Consider the following 27,179-nt stretch of genomic DNA (forward strand, 5'->3'; position numbering starts at 1 on the left):
TATTAGGGAGGAACCTTACGAATACGTTTTCTGAGATAAACTTTGTATACTACTGGATCCCGAAATTCGTTTTTGTGGAAATCACCCAAAATATGAACTTTTCAGAATTAAATTATTATGATCTGGTAGGTCTGGTGAGTATGTGTACGCATCAGTTTTAACTTGTTGGGTCATTTGAGTCTCCACTCATAAAAAGGTGACTTCTAGGTGACTAAAATACATATTTAAACTGTCCGCTTGTGATTAGTCAATTCGCTTACGTTGCGGTTGCGCCTTACATCTTTGCGTTGCGTTCTAACGAGAACAAGGTTTAACAAGTCAACATTTGGCTATTTTTTTCCTGTACTATAGTACATGGATTTTTTTTCGAAAAATTGCCAAAATATCTTTTATTGAGGTAACATGCGCGGACCCCATTATGTGATTTTGCGCATATCACATTCAGTAACCAGTCATGTGAATGCGCAGACAATATTATGTGATTTTGCTCATGTTACATGATATAGTAACCAGTTATATGATTCTGCGCATGTCACATTATGATATACAGTATTAACCAGATGTCAATACGAAGGTAAAAATCGGGTCACTTTTATTGACGTTCAAAATTCAATTGTGTTACCTATATATATTCAATTACAGACACATACCGTATCTTAGAAAAACTGTACTATAGTACAGGGATTTTTTTTTTCAAAAAATGGCCAAATTTCGACCTTTTTATTTTTATTACTCGGGGTACCCGAGTCTAGTACTTACTCATTTTCTCCTTCTCTTCCTCCATCTGGACACTATTGAGTAAAAAGTGCGATTTTTAAAGTACTACTCCTCCCTTATTCGTTATAGTATTGAGCTGGGATTTGGCATGAACATACTACAGGGACATGTCCTCAAAGCTATAGAGCCGGATTTTTAATTTTTTGTTAATTAATTTGTTTAATTAAGAAGCCACAATGTGTGACACACACCACAGCGTTATGTAGTTATATGGTTATATGCGGATTCTTGGCGTAGTGGTTATCACGTTTGCTTAACACGCAGAAGGTACCTGGTTCGAGCCCGGACGAAACCTTTTTTTTAAACTTTATGGTGAAAAGTACTGTATACGCAATATGATAATTATACAGAGTATATCTTATTTTTATTATTTTTTAAAATACTTATTTTGTGTAATCGGTAATTATCACTTTTACACATGTTTATTTTGCTTTGTGCTTATTACCATTTATTTGTAATTTAAATGGATTAAAAAACTTTCTGTAACCCACATTTTTAATGTAAGAGGTTTCGTAGTGTAGTGGTTGTCAAGTCTGCTTAACACGCAGAAGATCCCGGTTCGAGCCCTGGCGAAACCTATTTTCTTTACTTTCTAACTGTATACGTCTGTATACAGCTTCTTTCGCTGTACCCCGAGTATTGCACATTCGTGCTTGTTTTACATAAATGGTTACTATTTACGTCTATAATACGTCTATACGATGATTATATGCGCATATATAGCATTACTGCATAACAGTATTTTAAAAAGTGCGTATTTTTGACATTTTTTTTAAATGGCCAAATTTCAACTTTTATATTCTTTGAAAAATGGTTACTATAGGCCTACGTCGTCTATAAGATGATGATAACGCAATATATGCGCATATATAGCAATATTATTGCATAATAATAGTATTTCAAAAAATGCGAATTTTTGCCATTTTTGGAAAAAAATCCCTTTAGGCCTACTATAATACAGGGATTTTTCCAACGTTTTTTTTCAAAAATTTGAATTTTTGATAATATACATGTACAGTACTATACTGTAGTACAGGAACTTTAAAATTCAATTATGCGCAAAGGAAACACATTTCCAGACTATTTTTACATTTCACACAATACCACATCTGTGACATTTATTTAAATACAATTTATTAGCATATATAGTGCCATCCAAATATACATACAATATTTATAATATGTACAACAACACATTTCTTTATAATAATAATAATACTGATCATTGAATAAGAAAATAAATAAACCAATAATCACATTTATATATGAAAATTGCAGAGGCGAACTGCAAGACATTTAAAACTACATAAAACGCGTTTCATCATGATTAGTTGACGCATTTATTTGTTATTGTGTAAAACACATAATGTTTATCGTTCTTAATGCTATAATGAACTATGGGGAGTTTTTAATTAATTTGCAATCTATAATAGGAAAAGATTGTTATATAATACTCCTTATGATAACAATCATAATAATAATAATAATATAATAATTGCATTTTATGTGTAAACTATAAGTCGGCAAACGAATGCAACGATAAATTCGTTTTTGTCTTAGGTATCTATCTGCTTGTATAACACCCTAAAGGCCAATTTACACAGATGAGCGGTAATACTAATATAGAGTCTATGTTATTCATTATGACCATTACACAAGGCGCGGAGAGAACGGGCTGTTTCCGCTGAGGATATACAGATTCTACGTGGGACAAGCTACGCAGTTTTTCGCTTAACGTTACCGCTCGTCTGTTTAAATTGGCCTTAATGTAGCCTAATAGTAATCTTTAAAAAACAATATTTAACAACAATAATAATAGTAACTCTGATAATGAATAAGCGATATATAAATCGCGTTCGTTTACATATCTATTTCATTTCCGTATTCTACTTGCTTAGTACCGTATTCGTTAATTTTTATTGTATAACATCTAAATATATTCCGGTCATTTCATTGGACGCTTGTGGGTCACATGGCATGCTATTAGTACGCACTATTTGTATAATATTTCGGAATTGTAAGCAAGAGAACCGAAGTCATGTTAAAGTATTCTATAGTATATAGTTTAATAGTATTCCAATTGTTTAGGAATTTGTTGAACATATATTTATAGATTTTCTTTTAAAATACAAAGCAATAATTCACCCAGTGACATCATAAACGTTATGATTTCACGTTATTATGCTGACGTCATAACACGCGCGCATTGTATGCGTAAAGTTACATCCACACTTAGGCTTGGTTCCCACTAGGACGCAACGCAGGACGTAAGCCGTAAACCAATAAAAGCGATGGATTATTTTAACTGTCGCTTGTGATTGGTCAACTCGCTTGTGTTGCGTGCTAGTGGGAAACAAGCTTTAGGAAGAACGTACAATGGCTCCATTCAATTCTATATATGATTTTCCAGTATTTAACAAGGCACCGTATGAATACAGCTTTACAGGTTTAAAAACATACTAATCGTGTAAATTCATTGGAATAAACAAGTCAATAATATACGCACATTCTTCACAATGTGTTGCATTCTAATGATACAATATTTTGTATAGCACATTCGGTGGTTTGTGCTATATAAAACGCGGTTAAAATAAACAAAGTACCGCAATTTGTAGCACCCAATTGTATAATAAATATATAAATTACAGTATTATCAATTTTCCTGAGTTCAATTATTTAAATTATCTTATATAGGGTTTTGGATGGTCTATATCCAATAATATAAACCTATTAGCCATATTGTATAGATATTGAATACATGTTAACTGCTGGAAACAGAGATGATTTTAATTCGTGAACCCACAAAAATGCAGTTGAGTTGTATATTATAATCACGCACGCATGCGCAGGCGTCTGATTAGGATACATTTTTCATCGGTAAAACATTAGTAAACTAATGAAAAAATAATAATAATAATTTCTGATACTAATATTGCATTTACGGGTTGGGCTAGTTTCATTAAAAATATACATAATTGCACAAAAAAACGTATAGCGCAGAGATTTGTAAATAAAACAAAATCGTCGTACGGACACGAATGTATTCACAGATTATTAAGTTAAATAATCCATTTTCAAAGAGTTATTTACATTAACTATAGTAAACATTATCTTTATACTAATATGAATGATATATTTATAAACGTTTATGGTACGTCGATGATTGATCATGATTGAATTGTTGCGTGAACGGCGTTCCATACATTGTTCGTTTTAAGTATTAATAACTCAACTTATATAAACGTTTATGGTACGTCGATGATTGGTGATTGAATTGTTGCGTTAACGGCGTTCCATACAATGCTCGTTTTAAGTATAAACAACTCTTTGAAAATAACAGTGGGTTATTCCACTTCACAGATATCATTCCAATACGTATTCCAATCTTTTGGACGGATGAATTTTCGTTCATACACGTTGGCGCTTTTACGATGGTACGATATACGCCAATATTGATCTCCTTTGAAGAAAAATAACGTTCGATGTTTTTGAGAATAATACGTTGCGTCGAAATTACTTGGGAGTGGATCATCGTTAACTGTTGGAAATCGTGGTGCATATACGTCATTTATTGGCTTTGGATAGCCGGAAATAACACTGTGTGAGTTTACATCAAATACATATACCTGCAATAAAAAAAAAGATCTTTATTGAAAATGACAAAAGAACATGTCTCTAGCAGGATTTTTAAAAAGAGAGAGAATTGAACGTTTTTTGTTGGTATTGTTTTAGGGATTCCTTAAGCCCAGCCTACACTAGCAAACTTTACATAAAGCCTTGTCTACACTAACTATCACACTTTATGTGACAAAAAAATGTGATGTGCACAAATATGTAGTGATATGGTCAAATATGGTAGTGATATGACATCATCATGTCCATATATGGGCAAATCACATTTTTTCACATAAAGTTTGCTTGTGTAGGCTGGGCTTAAGTTCGAGTTTGCCACACTGTTTGACAAGACACGGCCTAACTTGTTTTCTGCAAACTGCCGAAGTTTGTCACCTAGTAACCATAGGAAAACTTTTATTTATTTCAAACTTCGAGTTTGCAAACTGAAGCTAGGCGTATAAGTACATTACAAGGTGACATAGTTATTTTTGCTTATTCTTTGCATCCCTGATGAACTATATTTGTAATTTTTATGTAGAGAGATTAATGAATAAAATAACTACATTCTACAAACTTACCTGAGATCCTTTAAAGAAATAGATATTTTTGTCTTTTTTATCAACGTGTGCAGTGTCTATGTTGTCTGGGACGCCAGGAAATCTTGAGCTGATTGAATCCACAGTTCGATTCAGTAGCGCGCTTACATTGTTATAGAAATATATAGTGACATTTACTCCTAAAGTAGAAAAAACAATAAATACTTAAATTATCTCATAATTCAACTATTATATTTATGTTATATTTGTGAATAAGGCAGGGAGGATGCCTGAAAAATATTGGAGACTTTTTGTTATTAAAGCCCAATTTACACAGTAACGGTAAGCGGAAAACCGCGTAGCTTGTCCCACATAGAATCTGTATCTATACTGGGCGGTAACCGCCCGTCCGCACCGCGCTTTGTTTAGATGGTCATAATGAATAGCATAGAATCTATATTTGTATTACCGTTGCCGCTTGTCTGTGTAAATTTGCCTTTAAGGCGATACAACTAGAGTTTAAGGCTAATATACTTTTTGCACATGCTCATACGTTTCTGTGCGTACGCAAAATGTAAGACGCGACTGCTGAGTGCATATTATGTTTAACGCTATGCCTATATATGTCAAGCGTCATGAGACTATTGATGATTAAAAAGGGCAAAAACGCTACATACCCGAGAAAAAGTAAAGTGTATTGTCCACCTTGCGTATTTGAAGAACAGCATCAATTTTGGTCGGGACACCTGGCCAGTGAGAACTTGTAGGTCTCGGTTCTCCATCTCTCGTTTTATTGGACTTGTTCTCATAAATCCAGGTAAGGCTGTCGTTGAAGAAATAGGTTGTGTACACACGTGACGTGCCACCAGCCTTTGGCCGGACCCAGTCGACAATGCTGTCAAATCTACCGGAGCATTTTGCTATAATAATTAATTATAAATCATTTATATTAGTAACTTAAATTAAGTTATACAATTAATTCAATTAAAAAGTATAAATTTGTCTATAACTCGTTAACATCAGCCCATCATCACACGTTAGCTCATCATCGTCCTTATATTTCATCAACAACAATACAGTATATAACAATTGTCGTATTCGATTTTGACTTTTACCAATGAGTTTTTTCGTTTAGTACTAATTTATCTATTTTGAGCGTTGAGATTGTTCTTAACGCTTGGTTCCCACTGTGACGCAACGCAAAGACGTAGACGCAACGCAAGCGAGATGACCAATGGCAACCGACAGTTCGATGATCCATCAACTCGTTTGACGGTTGCACTTACGTTGTTGCGTTGCGTCCTAAGTGGGAACCAATCTTAACGAAAAAGCTTGCCTTGCCAACTTTTTCTATTCAAATGACTTTCTGTTGAGCAGAATCTCTTTAAAGGTTACCGTTAGAACACAAAAAAGTACTCAACGAATCTTTGACAACGAAAGTTCCCATTCGAATATGAAAATTATCTTAACTATGTAACTATGTAACAGTTGAATCAGTTAAGTATCAGTACAATATATAACATTTAAGTATCTTACAATATATAACAGTTAAGTATCTTACAATATATAACAATATCTTACAATATATTCCATGAATGTCCTGTCTGTCTGAACTGTGCAATCCAAAATTGTTCTGATCGAATGATGTATAATAAGGGTACATTATAGCCTGTGTGTTTGCGGAATGATTCAACCCCAATACATGGCCTATCTCGTGCACTGCAGTCTTCAGAAGACTTATGCCTTGATTTGAAGCAATCGTAAAATGCACGTCGTTGTTAAAGTGTATGCCAGTATCGATGACGTGCGAATATACGGTTGGATTTAAGCTACCGTCATCCTGAGCAAACGGGTGGCCGTCGCTATGTGGACCTGAAAGATACAATAACAATAATAATAATTTCAATTAATAAAATCTGTGCCGTGTGATATAGACTGAGTTTAGACAATTACATGAGTATAGGCACTGTGAGGTGACAAATGTATTACATGCGCCATGTTGTGGTCGTTTTAATACGACTAACTCTAAAGACGGACGGGAAAGGGTGCTGCAACATACAAAGATCTAGTGATTGTATTTCGATATTTTGGGAAACCGGTTAGATCAAGACACAACTTTGCGCTGATTACTAGCTGCATTATGGGAGTATGTTTCCATACGTGTTTGATCCAAAAAAATGACTGGAGTAATAATGTTCAGCGCTTAGAGGTTTCATAACATTAGGCGCTATATATAAATCCAGGATATTATTATTATTAAACCAGATAAACAAATTATGTTCTTATGACCTGTCGTCATGTTACAATGTCATAAACAGTTTTTACATTTAAATAAAGGATTATTTGCATACCACTTGTAAATGTTATCCCAATGTCAACATTCAAAACATCCCCATACAGGTTTTCTACAAAAATTAACGGCGTTATCTCAGCCCACATTCGAAAAGCATCTTTCATAGTATCGCGGACGCCATCCAGATCGGTTGCAATAATGCCGGTACTCTCAGACGAGGAATAAACTCTCCAGCTTACAACGTTCGAGGGAAATATTGTGTTCGCCTCTATTGTTAAATCATGATCACTTCCCAGTGAACGTTTTTTACGTTTAATAATCTCATAAAATGATGACGAACGTTTTCTTCGCACTGGTGTGTTTGTCGTTGATGGAATTTCAGTAGCAGTGTCTGTATACGTGGTAAAAACAGTAGTTAGTGATTCGGCAGACGATGACGTCGTTGAATCTATAGTCCTAGGCGACGCAGACGACCGTTGAACTTGGCGTAAACTTGGAATTACTGGTTTGTCTGATTTTGTTTTCTCTATTGCCGATTTTTTAATCATAAATTTACCCAGATTATCTGGTACACCACACCTTGGTAGTAGAAACATTTGCATTGTCTGTTTATCAACTTGCCCAGAAACTGGGAGCTTGTTCTGTTTTTGAAAACGTTTTACAGCCTCTTTAAAGAGTACCTGTTCTTCTGGGTTGTTACTGCTTTCTGGATCTATCGTGTTTTCTAATTCAGTTTCTGATCCCAAGTCTTCATAAATATAACTTTCACTATAAAAATAATCATATGAATCTTTGTTTGACGGTTTTGGCCCGTCATATTTCCAGTCTGTAAACTCCCATTTTCGTAAATTTCTGTTGAATTTTTGCATGTAACCAAATTCTTGAAGAAATTTCTGAAAAGAAAAAAAAAGTTCTATTTTACTTTAAATTAGTTTACAAATTTGAAGTTTTAGAAACATATGGGCATATTTCAACACCACAGCTTATCATTCGCACTCAGTACAAAACATTCGCACATTAGGCCTACAAACAATTCACACAGTACGCACACGGTAGAGACAGTGCGCACATAACAAACAGTGCATGCTACCTCATTTGGCGGCGTACGTATAATTTTTTTCTTAACTTTCGAAATACTTCTTTTAAACATGAAATTACCTTAGCCTTTGCGTCAGATATGACCACATTTTCTTGTGGGTTCCACTCATAATGCGAACGCGAATCTTGGAAAAAGCGACCACGATGTACGCGCTCGTTCGATGTTGTTAACACAACGAGTAAACACAGGTGACAACCAAATAGCAAGTTACGGATTGAAGTTAGCTGACAAGTCATCGTTGATAATAGGACGACGGTGTGCCTGCTGCTGCTGGACGACATGTGTACCACTCTGGGTTGAATTCGATCAAATTCAATGAGCTGTCTTAGTTTCTGATTGGTTGGTCTTCGCTGAACTTGGTTGTTTTGGTATTTTGACTCACTTTTCCTGATTAAAAGATAAATAGTTAAATTTAAACATTATAGCACAAAGGTTCTTCTTGTAGGTAACAAGTGAAAATGTTTGGAAGTGAAAAACAAGTTTTAAAATAGTGAAAATCAAAAGGTATTTAGTATATTCTATATTTAGTTAATTGTATAAATTATAACTTTTAGGTTACGATTAATTTATGAACAAAGTTGAAGGTAATTAAGTAAACACGTTAAATAACGTGATCACATAAAAAAAACATGTTTTCTTTCTTTCTTAAATGTATACAAGTTAATAGTAAGTCTATCCTATCACTTAAACCTAAAGCTCTGTCTACACTATCAAACTTTGACAACAAAAAGTGATGTGCCCAACAAAATGGCAGTGATATGCCCAAATATGGTAGTCATATGACATCACCATGTCCATATATGGAGGCATCACATGTTTGTGTCACATAAAGTTTGATATTGTAGACAGAGCTCAAGAAGATACCTTACGGCACAATTTATATAAACACGTGCGATATGCACGACAGATAACATTATGTTATTATCATGATATTCAATCAATGTTTGTACATGCTCTTACACGGTCTTTTTGGGTGTAAAAGTGTATATAAAATATTTATATGCAAAAATACTAATTCTTGTTTCAACTTTAATAATTAGCTTGGATATAATCGATTATTATTATAAACAATGGCAAGATTATAAGGGGAGGGAGAGATCGAGTTACTGTACTTATACACGAAGTCACTAACAATAAGCAGCAACAGGATTTTAACAAGGTTCATCTACTTTGAAAGTAAGCACCAACTAAGTCCCATTTTAGAATTCATTCGTTTCTAAAAATATATATCAAACAGGTGTGTGGTGCATTACATTTTTACATTAAATTAATTTTTTTAATGAATTCCATTTCTAATTTAAATTCTTTCTTTGATAATTGGCGTCATAGCACGATATTTCAATAAATTTATTCCAGTTTAAATTTCCCACGCGAATAAATTTACCCAAAAGTAAATAAAATGGCGTGGCATGAATATCTGTGTCTAGACATAGGCCTATTGGAATAAATCACTCGTATAAAGAATTGGGTGGTAATACTCAAAGTAGAGGATTATCAGAGCATTGGGAAATATTAAAAATAGCATTGATCAAAGTTTGGCCTATTTATTTTCAACATCCATTAATCATTTAGTTAGGACCTTTTTCCAAAATACTTCCAACAAATGAACCTGCATCAGTGACCGCCAGCAGACAACTGATGTTGCCGCCTTGCTCGTTCGATCGAGAGGTAATTTACCTAATATTTACTAGAGAAATATTGGCAAATTTAAGCCAAAATAAGACTTTTTTAGGATTACTTTTTTTTTATCAGAATAACAAATGTTTTCTGGGTATTTGAGCATGTGTTCAAAGTTATATTTTCTGTAATAAGTGAATAATTTGCAAATTTAACAATTTTCAATTAACTATCATAAGTAGCGCCCTCTATAGCGTTTGGCAGGCAACTGTTGTCCAATCAGTAATCGTCTCGTTAGATTACTTAAGTCGCTATCATACCATAATGTAATTCAATCTTTACGCCACGGTAAACATCGCATACATTTATCGTACATACAAGTATCATATAGCCACAAACATTATAATGTTTTTAACTTTTTTACTCATTGTGCCATTTGGGATTGGACCGTTCTAGAGGTGTTTACCACCTGTTGGTCCCATCCTTCACTCAATGTACTTGGGATTGGACCGTTCTAGAGGTGTTTACCACCTGTTGGTCCCATCCTTCACTGAATGTACTCTGTTCTTTTTATATGTTTTGTCTTTTTCTTGCTTTGTATGTACATTCTTGTGAGAATTTGAATAAAAAAAACAAAAACAAAAAAAACACAATTATTGTACAATTTATGACATTTTATCATAATTAAGTTAAATACATTATGAGAAAAACGGGAATATTACAAATTAGGTCTACTCTATAGGCCTATTTATTAAAATAAGCCTAACTAAATAATATAATATTTGAATTTAAATATCCAAATCAAATATATTTAAAGAAAATATTAAGATACATAACCCGGCCACGTAGACACATTAAACTAATGGTGGTGATGTACGGAATTGAGAGGCTCAGTTAAAATATTAGTCTTCCATATTTTTAGAGCTTGATAATTATTTCGCCTGCAACAACAAAAAACAACTCATTCATAGATTAACTGACCATGCACCGCAGGAAAGTAGGACAGATCTGAAGTGATCTGACCATTACTGGACGGACCAGTACAGAACAGGTCTGGAGTGATCTGACCATTACTGGACGAACAAGTACAGTACAGGTCCGAGAAGTTATGTTTATCACATAACCATGTCACCCCTGGGTGAAAAAGAAAAAGGAAAGTACTGTCACTAGTAACGTGTGCAGAACACAATGTGATGTAAATAATAGCCATTGAGTAGTTTATGAGAACAATGCCATCGAAACACCCCCATTTTTGCTGTTAATATATCAATTTTTCAATAAATCTATATTTTTATTCAACTCATGGTAGTAAAACTCCATCGTTCACCCAGCGCCAACCTTTACAAAAACTCAGCAGTAACAATATTTATTAAAACAATCTAAATCAGGTGAAATATTAGAAGCAAATATTTTGAGAACTAGAAGACGTTTGAGTGCACTTATCATTCCTGTTATCTTATCCTGAAATTATAATTTTCCACAATAACAAAATCAGTGGGGCTAATTTAGAAAATATGAGGCTTTGTAAGAAAGCCATTCTCTAGTGGTTTAGTTTGTAGCATTGGAACTTGCAGCGCCCAAAGCTATAAATTATCATTTTTCTACAATGAATTCTTTGAAATTCTTTGTAATTCGGAGAGTGACAAGACGTGAGCGTGTAAAAACTCCCGAAAAAATTAACAACAACTAACTAAAAGTAACATAGGCGGTTTACCAAGAGTCGATATAGTTAACATATCCACGTCTGTCTGACTAATCTCTTTTTAAAAAAAACTCGATATAACAATTAGAGCAAAGTTGCTCATGAGCAAAGTTGCTCATGAACAAAGTTGCTCATGAGCAAAGTTGCTAATGAACAATCTGCTCATGATCAAACCAAGCTTTACACAAAGACACCAGATAATATGGTTCTATTGTTTACAAATTAGAACCGGGGGTAAGATTTGAATGTTTTTAAAAAATGTTTGTACAAAGTTTAGATAGAAAGGTATTGTTCCCCCTGAAGACAGATTTTTCATTTTGAATATGCCATTTTTGTTACATAGTTATTGTATTCGTCATTCAAACTTTTACCCAAAATTGGATCGGAAAAAAAATATTTTTACCTGAAAAATTGTAATTAAAATGTAAAGAAAAACCAGCGAAAATGAAACTTGTGGGACAATACTTTTTTTACGATAAAAATAAGCAAGTACCGTAAATGCACATAAATAAGTAAGTAACAGGCAGTAAACCCGCCAATCAACGCATGTAGACTGCGAGTGACATGTATACCAATCGTACCTTTATCTGGACAAGATAGAAGGCTAATAATAACATTCAATCGTGTATATAACGAATAATGATGTTACGTTTGACGTTGATGTTGTTGGCGGCAAATCAAATTCATACTGCTGGTTGTTTCCTTTACAAGGTGGACATTTTTTGTTTTATCTACGATCTTATTAATACACATTAATAAATATATCCTAGAATACTGTATACTAAAGTTCATACATACGTTATAGATACAAATAGATTAATAACCCATTTTTGACTTAATGGTTGCATTTGGTGTTCATTAATAGATGGATAATGACAGCGATTATCTCACCTGCGGTCAGGTATTAAAGAGATTAACACCTGCATGCTTTGGTAAGACACACCTTCGCTCAACTAATTATGTTCTATGAAAAAAAAACTCGCTAACTGAATAACTTCTTGGTTAAGAATAGCACTACTACTAAAGTATAGATTGTATGTCTGGGAACTCCCAGGGCAGGTCGCAAGCAAACCCCACAAGAGTGCGTAAGGATACTCCGGGTGGGGGAGGGGGAAGGGTGTAGAACACATGCACGGCAACAATTACAGGCTAAAAATGTATTAATATCATGGAGATACTTATCGTAAATGACCAGGGAAACTATAAACACTGTGAACAGTTGGTAACGATATTAATGTGACTTTGTTTTGCTTAGCATTTTGTTTATAAGATTGAATGGCAGAACATTAATTCCAAGTAAAATAAACATAATGAAACAACAAACAGTCTATCAAAAGTAGGCCTAAATAGTTCCATGGTCAAATAACAACCGTGCGTACACAACGTAAGCAACCCAAAGTTACCAGTACCAAGTTTTAAGATGGAGGTGGAAACCAAAATTTATTTTGATGGGGTTGATTTAGACCATGAAGAAGAATCGAATATAATAATACTATTAACAATATCAATATCAAAAGCTACTAAAAAATTGAAAAGACATACCTGTCCTATTCACATGTAGCCTACCCACGCAACATACAGATTGTTAACTCTCTTCGTTGAGAATATACCGTAAGATATTGTTTTAAAACAATTGACTATGACAAATCAAATTTGAAAACAATAGCCTATTAGGCATACAAATCAAAGAATAGACAAATGAATGAAGCACCAGCTTTTACCAAATAGTTGCGATGAGTAATTGCACTTTTAAAATTGATACCGTGTTGGTTGTCCAGTCATTAGTCAGCCGTAACAGCTTTATCACAGTAAATCGTCATCTTTTACTCTCAACTGAATGAATCCAGCTAAATATGGTACAAGTTGACCCAACACTTCACGGATAGAAGTACAGTTTATTTATAAGATAGTGATAGTGGTATAATTACTAAAGTATTAAGAGTTAAATGTAATGGAATTTATTCTACTCTGTAGATACTTGGATCCATCAATCTTGAAGAACTCTAATGATAATTGGGTAATGATTGACATGAGAGAAGATGTCAATCAGCCACCACCCACACTTTGCCAATCAACCAATTATCTTTGCAATGTCTTCAAGCAATGATGAATTAAACACTTAGAACACCTTGCTAAAATATGTACATCAGTGGTTACTTGTTAGCAAATTTAAATTCGTTGACCTAAATTATGAGACATAAATATGGATGCTATTCCAAAGCGTGAAATGCATTAACGTGGGCGATACCATGTTAGGTATAAGAACTACCTAATATTTAATGATTACGGTATGAACCTTTTTATGTATTTACCCCGAAGCAACCAAGATCCCAGCCAGCCTAAAGTGTTTAAAATGGCGCAAATTGGGACGGAGATGTTTGGATACAGCATGTTGGATCAGCAGATAACATCGTCTGCCTGTTGTTAGTATTATAATTATTATTTGTATAAGCACTTGTTTGAGTCGTTAGTCGTTTTACCCAGCTGTTATATCCACTTCGCCCTAATTAATGGTCATTAGGCCTATAACAGAGTCCTAAAGCTTGGTTCACACTATGATGCAACGCGCAACGCAAGCAGTTTGACCAATCACTGTCGCTTTGTACTTGGTAAAATTACTTGTCTTGCGTATAGTCAGCAGCGTTGTGGCGTCTAGTGGTACCAAGTTTGGTTTTCACTTGGACTCAACGCAGAGGGGCGTACGCGTAAGCGAGTTGATCAATCCCGACGTCATGATTGGTCAAATTACGTGCGTTTCGCTGTGTCCTTGCGTTTCCTCCTAGCGGGAACCAAGATTTAAGGTATCTGTATGAATTTCGACATCGATAGTCGTCACCGCAAAATACGTCCTAAAACTATAAGTTAGAGTCCTTATCAATTATCATATAATAAATGGTATAATGGTATGAAATAACTAAAGTTGTTAAAGAACCACGGTTGTACACACATTGTGAACAAGCTAAATATATAAACAGTTAAAATGATATCAATGAACGTTGTTTACATTTGAGGTTGTAAGCCTAGATTTACGAAGGTTAATCAACGAAAACACAACTGTCATCATGTTCATGTCAAAGAATTCTAAAAGATCGTTTGAATAGCAATTAGAATTCGCCAAAACACGAGTGGTTAAACGATATATACAAGAAGATAGTGTTGCCAGACGTGTCGCGAGGCATTAGCCAGGCGCGAGCTGCACGTCTGAATGCCCTCCGCGTGAAGCCTAACCTAAGATGTAAGATTACCATGATTGGCAGTTACGATCGACATTTTGACGGGTGAGAACGAACAATCATTGTTTTTACTATTACATTTTGAAGACAACATTGTCGAAGGTTTACCATCTCGTGGATGAGACATATTGAAAGACAACCGACTCAGCTGTCAGTGAAACAGCTTCGGTCAATCCAGGGGCGTGGTTTAGATTTTTTAAATAAATTTTTGTTAAAATATAATAATTAATCATCCAATTTAAAACACAGCCAAGATATTAGTAAGAAGTCAACTTTATAAATCGCTATTTTAACTACGGTATCTATAGGCCTATTTTTTTTAGAGTAGTTCTTTCTAATTAAAAAAGGTTCACCAGTGCGGAAATAATTCAGAAACCGGCTGGTAATATCGAGTATAAATGCTTCTGGGTGTTACGCACAATGGCATAGTTAACAGGTTGAGAGTCCGATAGAACAAATTATACAGGCTTGATAGAATCGCAATGCGTCTTAGTAGCAGAATGTCCCAAAACAGCTTAGCAATAGCAATACAGTATAACAACAGCTTGTATTGTACAAGCTGATGATGGGGACAGACTGTGATTTCATCGTGGAGAGAGGAAAGGACCATGGTGACATAAAAAAGCGATTGGCCTGCAGAAGTTACCGTAACACATTATTATCAAAATCTAAAGGAAAATTACTGAAAAAAAAGTTTTTAAAATAAAATAAGCAAATAAATAGCTAAATTAAAAAATGTGCAGATCTTCCGGGCAACACTATAGCCCTTCATCAGTGTCAGAGATGAGAAGTATTAATTAGCCTACAGTTTTCTGTTTTTTTTTTATTAGTTTATAGGTAATTTTACTTTTTATGGACCAGAGATTCAGAAATAAAATATTTAATGAATGAATTATCATATAGGTCTTTATATATAAATCAAAATACTGTTAAAATTAATGTTTATATATTATTTATAATATTTGTAATCAGCCTCTAATAAAACAAATCAGAAATAAAGACCCGGACCTTATATTCTAAGATTAACAATATGGTAAGATGTTGTAAAAAGTTCGAAAAAAAAGCTCTTTCAGAATTGGTTCGGTTTCTTAGAATTGTTATCTTGTTTGTACTTAAAGTACGCAAGATATATCGAATGAAATTCCCACTGACCACCAACTCCTCGAATAATTGTGGTTTATTTTATTTGAACCATATTCATTGAGGGTGATCCATCCAGCAATTGCTGATCATTTGGGACCCTAAGAACCGATATAATACACAAATTCAACAATAACAGTAAAGTTAAAGAAAAACAAAAGCATATAAATAAAATAAATTTCATGAGAATTAAAAATCTGAATAAGAAAATTTGGAATATAGTAAATAACTGATATGTTAAATTAAGCAAAAAGAATAAATATATATAGGCCTATACATAGATCTAATATTTTACCCTTTAAAGTCTGGAAAGTGATTACATAGTTTGGAGAAAAGTTATCAGTCTAGTTTTGAATGAGGAAAGGGTGGTGATGGTGGTCTTGTTTCTAAAAATAAGTACACTAACAATCTATCTGGAGGTAGACAATCTAAAGAGACACCAATTCAGGTACCTGTAGGCCCATGTTTCTTTGATGACATGGGTATTACAGAGAAGAAGCCTACCTCCAACCACCAACTCCTCGAATAATTGTGGTGGTCTTGTTTCTAAAAATAAGTAAACTAACAATTGGTAGAAAATCTGAAGAGACTCCAAAATTCAGGTACCTGTAGGCCCATGTTTCTTAGATGACATGGGTATTACAGAGAAGAAGCCTACCTCCAACCACCAACTCCTCGAATAATTGTGGTGGTCTTGTTTCTAAAAATAAGTAAACTAACAATTGGTAGACAATCTGAAGAGACTCCAAAATTCAGGTATACCTGTAGACCGATTTCTTAGATGACATGGGTATTACAGAGAAGTAGCCTAGCACCAGGAGGTAGGTTTACTTGTTGCCTGGATCACTGATCGCCAAACTCAGCGTGTATTAGCAATATGAACAGGGAAAAATTATAAAGATAATATAATATAGTCAGGGTTATAAGCAGGTAAAGGGACCAACTTGAATGTAAAGGTGGTTAACTCTGAAAATACCAGCACGCACACTATAAGTTGTGGTTTTCCTAAATATAATTCAAATTAATATTAACTTTTGTAAATTAGGCCTACTTTCCATCTACAGAAATAGATATGGAAGCTTTGGTTTATTTTATTAAAAACATTTTTTTATATCATTTTTCATACATAATTTACTTTTTACAATTTTTCCAAAACTTACATAACGAAAGAATTGTAAAACAAAATAGTTGGTACCTCCATGAATAGCGAGAGATAACATCAGTACTGGTGGATTTAATACCAGGATTACAGTACTAACGGTTATATAAATTATAATTTATTTAGTATTTCAGGATCATCAAGATCATAATCATCTAAATAAACATCAATTTTGAAATTTGAAAAGTTATTTAAAAAGTTCGAAGATTTACCAGGAGTTAAATTACATTCTAAATTCCATTTCTATTAGTTTAAAATGTAGGATTAATTTATACATTTGTAAACCGACTTGGTAATAATAACCAAATTGTAATCGTTATAATATCAAAGGACAAGTTGTTATTATACAATTTAATATTTATATATTCTAATTTTAATTTGATATAAAGAAGGACCCTGAATATCAGCTGTTGAAATAAAAATTAAGTACACTCAAAAAGTATTTTGAAGTAACACAATTTAGACTAGAAATAATATTCTTTGTTTAAAGAAAGAAATCATTAATTATAAAATGAATGTTTTATTTAATATAACAGAAGCTGTATTGAGTACTTTGTTTTAATTCTAAATGCTTTTTCGTAATCTATGCCTACATCACTCATACAACTCCTCAATTGAAATCAGGCAAAAGAAGTTGATATAAGTAATCGAAGAATACTAAGTCAAGTCAATATTGTATTTAGCTACGGAAATAAAACATTACGAGACGATTTTAATAATTGCCAGAGGGCAGTTTATTTAGGGAATTAATATTAAACTAAATCTTTTATTGCTTTTACACTTGACTGGTTTCACTTGTAATCTGTACTATAAGAATGATTAGAATCGGAATACTAATTGAATGATGTCATTTTCTAGGTCTGGACTGAGTAACTGTTTACGCCCTTTGTTGTTACCCACCCTGGTCACATGTGATAAAAGGGTGAGGTCAGTCTGTGTGTGCCGCACATTTAGGGTCAGTAATGTAAAGAGTAGTGGTGGTCACCATTTGAACGCAGCACAAGTGCGTACTTGCAACGCAAGCGATAGGTGATGATTCACCGCTCCTTGATTGATCAAACTGCGTTCCCAGTCTTTGCGCATAATAGTGAGAACCAATGGCTTTTTTTACATACATTGGGCTGGGGGTGTTGACAGAACAGTCGAAATGCGGTACAATTCATTAATTTATCTGTTTGTGCATATCTCAGAGCAAACATACTTTCTATGTATATTATGTATCAAATGACAATAAATGGAAGTCATTTTCCACTGATAAATGAATAAATGAATTAATAAACTTTCAATAAACGGCATTACATTGTTTCAATGGGCGTCCCAACCTGTTACGAATAAGATGTAACATCTCGTATAGGCCTATAATGGTTAGTGTAAGGATAAGTAAGACATTACACACACCCGCCCACTCATAACAACATCAACATCGGGATGTAAACATCATGAGTTCAAGCTTCAATAACCTTTATGCCATAACATGTTACTATTTTACTACATTGTATGTACACACCCAAATGGCATGACATACACACAGCCTCCATCGTACATGCCAGACATGACAGACCATTTGCACACCTGTAGATCGACCCCAGTGACATCACACGCCTAAAGTAGGGCTCCAGAGTACAACATACAACTTGTTTCATTAACGGAAAACAGGTAACTTAAAACGAAAATAATCAAGGAACACATTTCACATAAAAGATAACGACAAACTCTCAGAATATCCAGGTCGTCTGACTAAATCGATACATAAATGTACTGTCAGTGTGGAGTATATCTAACGGTTCTTCTAATCGTGAAGGGTCGGGTCGAATGCTGCCCAACCCCCTAAAACTGGTCCTTTAACTTTCGAGTCAAGTGCTTAATATAAATAAGTACCGGCAGCGCAATGGATACATATCTGTGTTGTATCCAATGGTGCTTTATAGACCATTCATTGTGTGACGTACGTTTCTAGGCGGTTTATAGGCTTTTTAATTTGTTCCATCGATGATATCTTTGAATAGACGGACAGGTCGTTATCAGGTCTAGTCTTCGCAGTAATAACGTTCAAAATAACTTAAAATACAAACGAATTCTGACCGAAATGAGTATTTTTTATTCATTGTATCTATACATAGTTAGGTCTAGTGGATGCGTTCGTGACATATTATGCGCGTTGGCACGCGTTTTTTCTACGCGTGACGAAGAGCACGCTAATCGCTAATTATTGAGTGAGAAACGATTCGCGAAAAACACGTAGGTCTATTAAAACAAGTCGTCTAATTATTCAAAAATGTTTAGTTGAAATTTGCATAATTTGAAAACATTAATCGTTATATTTTAATTTATTTTAAACTTAAAATGCAAAAGAAAAAGTTTTAAAAAACTTACGATCTTATAAAACTTTGGAAGATATTCCTGTCTGTAAACGAAACGCACAAAAATCACAAGCAATTAATGGTAAAATTCTTAGCTAGTAAAATTAGCCAAGTCGTCGATATATTTTTCCGTAATCCGGAATCGTCTGTATCTATTTCTTAATCCATAGATTCGTCAATTTATTTGTCATTGCTGTTTTCTCTGGCCCGTTTGGGCTTCGTCTTGTTTCTTCCAGGTCTTATCGTCTACTGATGCGCTCACTTCTTCATGCTTGTTGAGTATACTGGACTTATTCACGCTCGGGGGGCTTTATACCAGTAGTCAACTTACAGAGAACTTAGCCCGAGGGGTATCACGATCATGAATAGTTAGCCGATGTCACTTTTTCAGTGCAGCATGAGAGTCCTGTATCGTATGTGCAGGCCTACCAGTATCACGATTTGATCTAAATAGTATATACCTCTACTACGAATTTCTTTCGAAAAACAACAATTGTGTTTTCCAGAGAATCTTAAATTATATCAACTCATCTACAATGATATAATAGGTATACTGTGTTGCATGGTACTGTATAAAAGCTATACAATAGCCAAGGAGGCCTAAGAAAAGCATGATTGAGTCTCAAAATAAAATGAATATTTACGTTGGTTACAAAGTGTAGTATATAGAACCACGTGCTCAACTATAAGTTACCGTTCAGTTAATATTCAGAAAAGGCGCGAGCTATGATAATGAATAAATTGGGACAATATTTCGGGACTCCGGGAAAAAGAGGAGAGCAAGAGAGTGACAAATGTGGCATTATAAAATATAAAAGGGGGTAAGTGATAAATGACGACCTATCTACGGTACGGTACGCTTATAGGCTAGGCCAATATAGTTTCAAGGTTGGTGCGGATAGCTCAAATCCTACAAAATATATACATCACAGTTATATAAACATGACCCATTTTGTATTGGCGACACTTACAGTATTATACAAATAATAAATAGGCCTAGCTGCAATGCACTTCAAATTACAATAGGCCTATTACTAATATGAACCACGACTGAATTGACTGGTGGATTTACAAACACAAGTCGACGTGTGCAGCCTATTTGAATATAATCGAACAAACCAGCCAGAAACAGGCGTAAACAGTAGAAACAAGAGTTTGTTCTGTTTAAACAATTACAGTACACCTTTGTTGATGTTAAATACTGGCCGGTTATTATTTAAATGTTTGTATCCAGGTAACTCAATCCAATGACACATTTACATTATAAGACATAAGGTATGAGGTTTATACATTGATTCTCATCACTTACCGTATTGCTGCTAACGTTCAACCAAAATATAAAAATCCACGCTAAGCAGTTGAAGACACATCGTTAGATCATCTATTAAATTGAAGTATTTTTGGCAGAGTAAAATAAGTACTTGTGGATACTATGATCACAATCTAAAATATAAATAAGTATTGAATGCCTGTTTGTCATCCCCTTCGACCATTAACCAATCAGAGCACCGCTATACAATATTTGTAGGTTGTAGAATACATTCTCGCTCACGAGTCATTCTTCAACCTAATACTAATGTTTTCTACAAATCTGTGAAATGCTCAGTAATGAAAAAAAGACAACATTTGTAAAGACCTCAAGTCCTTGACCCGTCATAGTCCTAAACACCGAATATAAATAAGTAAATATTATCTTTCGATGTAGAACACAACAGATATAAGTTCAGTACGAATATGAATCTGATCATTTGGTAATTAACTGTACAGAAGCAAACTAACAATTCGTAACAACAGCTTCTTAACCGCAAAGTACTTCATTCATTACAAGAGCTCTCTTTAACAAAAGTACCAGCTTTCACATCTCGAAAATAGAGCCGGAAGTATATAGTAAACTTGACCGCGCAATGAATACTCTATAGCAACGCGATTTATTACAATAAACTGTTTGTTAGATTTAAATAAATGATGTCATCTTCTTGTCATCGTGAACTAAACAATAGGCTATTATTAGTGTAAAAGAAATGTTGCCAAGGACGGTAGAAACGTGTGGTACAATAAAGAAGAATCAGAAACTATCTTAACCAGGGAATAGTATAGGCCTACTACACTACACATTAAGCTCTAACAAATTGTTAATCTCCTAATTCGTAGGCCTACTTAAGTTCATGCAATGTCATCTTAAAAACACGAGCTTTGCCTTTAATTTTAACAGTGACACCACGAACCTGGCACGCGCGTACAAAAGCTGATAATCCAGTACGATTTTTGTACGCGCCGTGACGTCACTAACGGCGTATACACGAGTGGCATCGACGATCAATAACGAATTCAACGTTTAAACGATTAATTTATTTATCGGAGTAAGTTTTAACATTGAACAGCCTAAATGTAATTTTCAATAATCATCCTTATAGTCCGACAATGCCACAAATATCATCATGAAATCCTCTTCTTACATGCACTCTGAAAAGTTCTTATGCATCCCATGTGTGATCTAATTATTTTCAATAGATAACATGTGAATTGGTTATGGGCTTTCCTTCATATCATCAATATGGATACAACTAAACTCGAACATTTCGAAGAATTACGGTGGTAAAGACCTTGACGGCGGTAGGGTCTTCTTTATCCACAGGCCTACAGGCATAAGGTCCTGAAGTTCAATGTTAATGGTCATGGTAGGCTTTATCAATTGACAAAGGGGTGCGCCCCTCTGGGTCAGGTACCGCACTAAAAGAGAGAACGTGAGCTATCCAGAAAGTGAGAAATACGCATCGAACACCGAGCACAAACTCGAAAATTACAGGATGGATAAACTATTTTATAATTTCTCGTGCTTTATAAACTAAGTCTCATGGAGTTGAGAGAGTCATGAGTTATAACACTGGCACTAGGTCAGGATTGAACCCAGGACCTTGTTGGAAGGCAACCATGTTGAACACCAAGCTACAGCTCCACTCGATTTGTTTTATCTTTTTATCAATATCATAAATATTTTCTTTTCAGTTCTAAAAATAAAGAACCTTTGTGTCTTCAGATAACATTGGATATATATATATATATAACATTATGCGCCTTGAGCACTCTTGAGTGGTATGTGCGCTATAAAAATCCTATTATTATTATTGTTATTGTTAGTGTTATTATTATATTATATAAATGTTAGCACATATTCTATTTTCATCAGCATCACATATTGGGATAACAACGGCAATGGTAAACTAAATAAACAGACAAACGCGATGAATCCAAATCACATGAATGTTTCCTTGACATAAAACTATATTATGTCACATGTTCAAATAATGTAATGCAATTATTTAATCGGAACATGAACCAATTCACAGAGGGGGGAAGACAAATGGTCTATTAATGCATGGTATTCACAAATTATTTAGAAATGGTTAGGCAGGTTTATTCCAGAGGCTCTTCTATACCTAACTACGGTTTAAAATTGTGCCTATTGGCATTGCCATAAATCCCACCCTCACACACGTATAGAAAGTTGTACTTTCCATCTGGGCCTACTGTATAACTATATGAATGCAACAAAAGTAATAGGCGCCGTGTCATTTACATTTATTGCGCGCGTGCTTTTGGATAAGACTAATTATTTTAACACAAATTAAATTAAATATTATACTATATGTTTACACATCATCGCCTTACCGAACATTCCTGAAAAAATAGTATTAAGCATTTACTGATCACTCACACACGACCTTTTCAATACAACATATGGACGCTAAGCTGCAGCGATGGCAACATGTTCACAGGCTGAAAGCCGACGACAAGGGGGTGTCAACACTAACCGAGCTACGATGACATATACAACTCAATGTTACCGACGAACGAGTGGCAAAAAGCCAAACAATAACCTCGTAGCGAATTTGTGTTCATAACTGACACTTATACCACTATATTCCACCACCGATGAACAAAATAAATATTGCGAACGTTTAAAAAACAAAGTTAGTATCAACAAATATGGTAGGCCTACTGTATTTATTATTTTTGGAAAGAGGTTCACGCGAAAGTCGTTCATAATATTTTCGTTTTTAGAACATACATGCTTGCTTTCGAGGAAATATCAGCATGCTCTGTATTAATATGTATATGCCTACATAATATTTACAAGATTATATTTTTTACTTGTAAATGTTTTTATGTCGCTTGTATTGTTGAGGGACCCTCAAATCAGCTTCCGCTGGCTGGGTCACCCTCTTGAAAAATAAATAAATAGGCCTAAATTAAGAAACAACAAGAAACAACCCCGGTAATGTAATGCGCCGGTTCTCAAAACATGCACCAGCATTCGAATAAGTAATGTTTAAATACACGCTGATTAGCCCACATAGGGCCTAAAGACTAAAAAACAAAAATGAAAATCACTCCCGGTTAACTTCGTCATTTCAGTTCATCGGGAAGGGTCGATTAACTTTTGTTTATAACGTGGCCTAAAGCTCTGTTTACATTATCAAACTAATTTGACACAAAAAAGTGAGATTTTCCCAAATATGGTAGTGAACTGCCCAAATATGGTAGTGATATGACACCATCATGTCTTATATAGGCACATAACCTTTTTTTTGTCACATAAAGGTTGATAGTGTAGACAGAGCTTAAATTTTGAAACAAACAAAACAGGAAAAGAAAATCACGTCGGGTCGAGTTGCAAACCTTTACCATAAAAGTATTTAATTTTTGTTGAAAGAAATATCTTGAAGGTGAAATTCCATAGCAAAATATATTTAACTTGAATACATTAAAATCAAGTTAACAAATAACACAGGTCTGGGTGAATAAACTAAAAAAAAGGCGGTCGATCAGTATTTAATGATATTAAAAGATTTGATTTAATTTGAAAAGCAGACGTGCGATAATGATTAAAGGGGCTTGGTAGGCAGCTTAACCAATTACACCAGGGTATAAGCTGTCAGTTTTAATTTTGATTTGAATGATGCTTCACTTAGAAAATATTTTTTTGATACGTTAAAATTTGACGATTACATAATAATAAAATGAAGATGATAATAAAAATGATGATATATCATATCATTTATTGCGCCAAATTTCAAATAGATAAGACATAAAACAGTACTAAAGTAAATTAATGACGCAGGATCGCCTAAAAGTTATAAATAAAAATAATCGTCGAGAGGCTCTCCACATAGAAATACATAAAAGTTTTAATTAATTTTTGTTTAAACGTACAAAAGTATTAGGCCTATATAATTGTTTTAGTATAATATAAAGGTCTATCGTATGCAAAGTCAAAATGATTACGAAGGGTAGACCTACACACACACACCCTTTATACGCGGAATGCTAGCGTCTTGATGGTACCATAGCAGAATTTACGCCCCTGGTCAATTCTGTTACGGTAGACGGAACCAGCATAACAATAAAAATGCTGATGCAATTTTGATAAATGTTGCAAATTTAATAATTCAAATAACATAAATATAAAATATGTTACCTGGTCAGACGGATTAAAATGATGGGCGATAGCAGGGGGAGATTCAAGGGGGCCAAGCCGACCTGCCCCCCCCCCCCTCTAAATTTCACAAATTATAATGCAAAAGATAGGACATCAAAGTTCAGCACTGCATTTCACTACTTTTAGGCCTTCAGGCCCCCTATTTCAAATTCCTAGCTCCACTGGATAGGGCAGTTCCTATCAAAACAAAACATGAACTTACATTATCATCAGTAACAGTATTTCAACGCGAGCGTTATACTAACTTGTGTGTGTTTGATAATTTTATAGGACTAAATATTCATTAACTAAAGATATTACAATGACTAAGTCAATTCAATTTCGAATTATATTGCTATTCATTTCGGTAAATAGATATTTAAATTTTTCTGGTCTTCACAATTTTTGCCGCAAGAAAACAAACAAATTCTTATAACGATAATCAAATGGAACTCAAATACACATAGGCCTACATTTTAAAGCTAGGCTCCCACTAGGCACGTAACGCAAGTAATTTCAGTCCGTATGATCCGCTTGTGATTGGTCAAATTATTACCGTAGCGTTGCGCGTTTATTTAAAGGTCTGTCTACACTATCAAACTTTATGTGACAAAATCATCATGTCCATATATAGACATGATAATGTCATATCAGTACAATTTTTTGGGCACATCACACTTTTTTGTCAAACTAGTTTGACAAATGGACATGATGTCATATCACTACCATATTTGGGCACATCACATTTTTTTTGTTAAACCAGTTTGATAGTCTAGACAAACCTTTACAAGTGGAAACCCAGCTTTTGAATAAGTTTTATTTAGTTTTTAAACATTGTAAATATCACTTTTCAGATCAACGTGACTTTTATTTATATGGACTTTTGTTTGTAGAAGTCATAAGATACAAAACATATGCAATTTTACTACAGACATTTGTCCTACAGGTGTTCGTCGGCAATTTCGACAAATATAAACCGAGTATATTAAGATAAGAAATATTAAATAGTGTCTCATTTAAACAGCATCGCCTGATAAACTGAACTTTTCCCCTCAAAATAATACAGTGTGGTCGCTCTTTTTAGTGCTTGCTAGGTAGGTAGTGTTGGTTACATCGATAACACCGGTAGTAAAGAAACGCATACCATAGCTTGCATATTCATTCATTTAGGATAATTAATTAATAATTAAAAGTTATTAAAAGATTCAGGCCTTCGTTCGTGGTGTTGTTACTGTGTAAATAATGGATAAAAACATTGTCTAAATAAGCCTATATTTTTAATAGTAGATTCATTCATAAACTTTAAATTCACGGACGGAAACGTAAAAACCGAAACAATACAATTTAAAGTACCTGGATATATAAAAATAAAAAACAAGGTCTAGTCAGCAAGCGAAGCCAAAAGGAGTTCACAATCATACAACAGACCCTAAAATTTAACGATCTAACGCAAAGCAGTCGTTTTCCTAAGTTCATGATCATATGTTAATATGTCTACGTTCCTGTAGTAAAACAAATACACGTTTTCATGAATGGGGGTCTATAGCTACATGATACTTCCTACCGTCGTCCCCAAAGGCTTCGTCTATAGACACGTTTTGGTTGTAAATCACTTCAAACATAAAACTACGCCAGACTATTTCTTGGCTTGCACTATAAAATCGACCTACCTAACTTTGTTATTATTATCAGACCGACGTTTACTATGATGTTTACATACACGCTCAGTCACTCCATATTGAACACGCTTATTGGCAGCAGCAAAGTGGTGGGAAAAGTTCAATAGTTGTGAATTTAAAAAAAGAAACAGCTAAACTTTGGACACACTGTTTTTGTGGAAGTATGTTGTTTGCTTTCTTTATAACCATACATATTTCTGGATAAATACAATCCATCAGTAATGATACCAAGCTTTGGTGACGCGCGCGTCGGAATAATGATGATGATGTAACGCGCGCGTCGGAATAATGATGATGATGTAACGCGGGCGTCGGAATAATGATGATGATGTAACGCGCGCGTCGGAATAATGATGATGATGACGTAACGTGCGCGTCTTTTCAATGATTTTTATTGGACACAGTATTGTGTTATTGTATATTTGATTGTATTGTCTGAATAGGGTGTGGGTGGAAACACACATTTTCACGAGATTTAGGCATATACTCT

General features: G+C 34.3%; 1 protein-coding gene across 1 annotated transcript; it reads right to left on the minus strand.

Moving 5' to 3' along the window:
* Positions 1–3,965: 3,965 nt before the first annotated feature.
* Positions 3,966–8,826, minus strand: LOC140048101 (matrix metalloproteinase-21-like). The gene is made up of 6 exons (XM_072093117.1): positions 8,380–8,826; positions 7,280–8,114; positions 6,510–6,800; positions 5,606–5,848; positions 4,971–5,128; positions 3,966–4,403 (listed from the first exon to the last, which is right to left on the minus strand). Exons 1-6 carry the CDS (start codon positions 8,599–8,601, stop codon positions 4,122–4,124), a joined length of 2,031 nt encoding a protein of 676 aa, XP_071949218.1. The 5' UTR covers positions 8,602–8,826; the 3' UTR covers positions 3,966–4,121.
* Positions 8,827–27,179: the final 18,353 nt, after the last annotated feature.

The sequence above is a fragment of the Antedon mediterranea genome, chromosome 4 (genome assembly GCF_964355755.1).
Source record: "Antedon mediterranea chromosome 4, ecAntMedi1.1, whole genome shotgun sequence".
In the NCBI taxonomy this organism is placed as follows: Eukaryota; Metazoa; Echinodermata; class Crinoidea; order Comatulida; family Antedonidae; genus Antedon; species Antedon mediterranea.

Excerpts from the sequence above, each read along its gene's own strand:
- LOC140048101 (XM_072093117.1), bottom strand. The coding sequence starts at position 8,601 with ATGTCGTCCAGCAGCAGCAGGCACACCGTCGTCCTATTATCAACGATG. Across the intron at positions 5,849-6,509 it reads GGACATTCATGGAATATATT|CAAAATGCTCCGGTAGATTT; the intron begins GTAAGATATTGT and ends TAATTATTATAG. Across the intron at positions 4,404-4,970 it reads ATTTCTTTAAAGGATCTCAG|GTATATGTATTTGATGTAAA; the intron begins GTAAGTTTGTAG and ends TTTTTATTGCAG.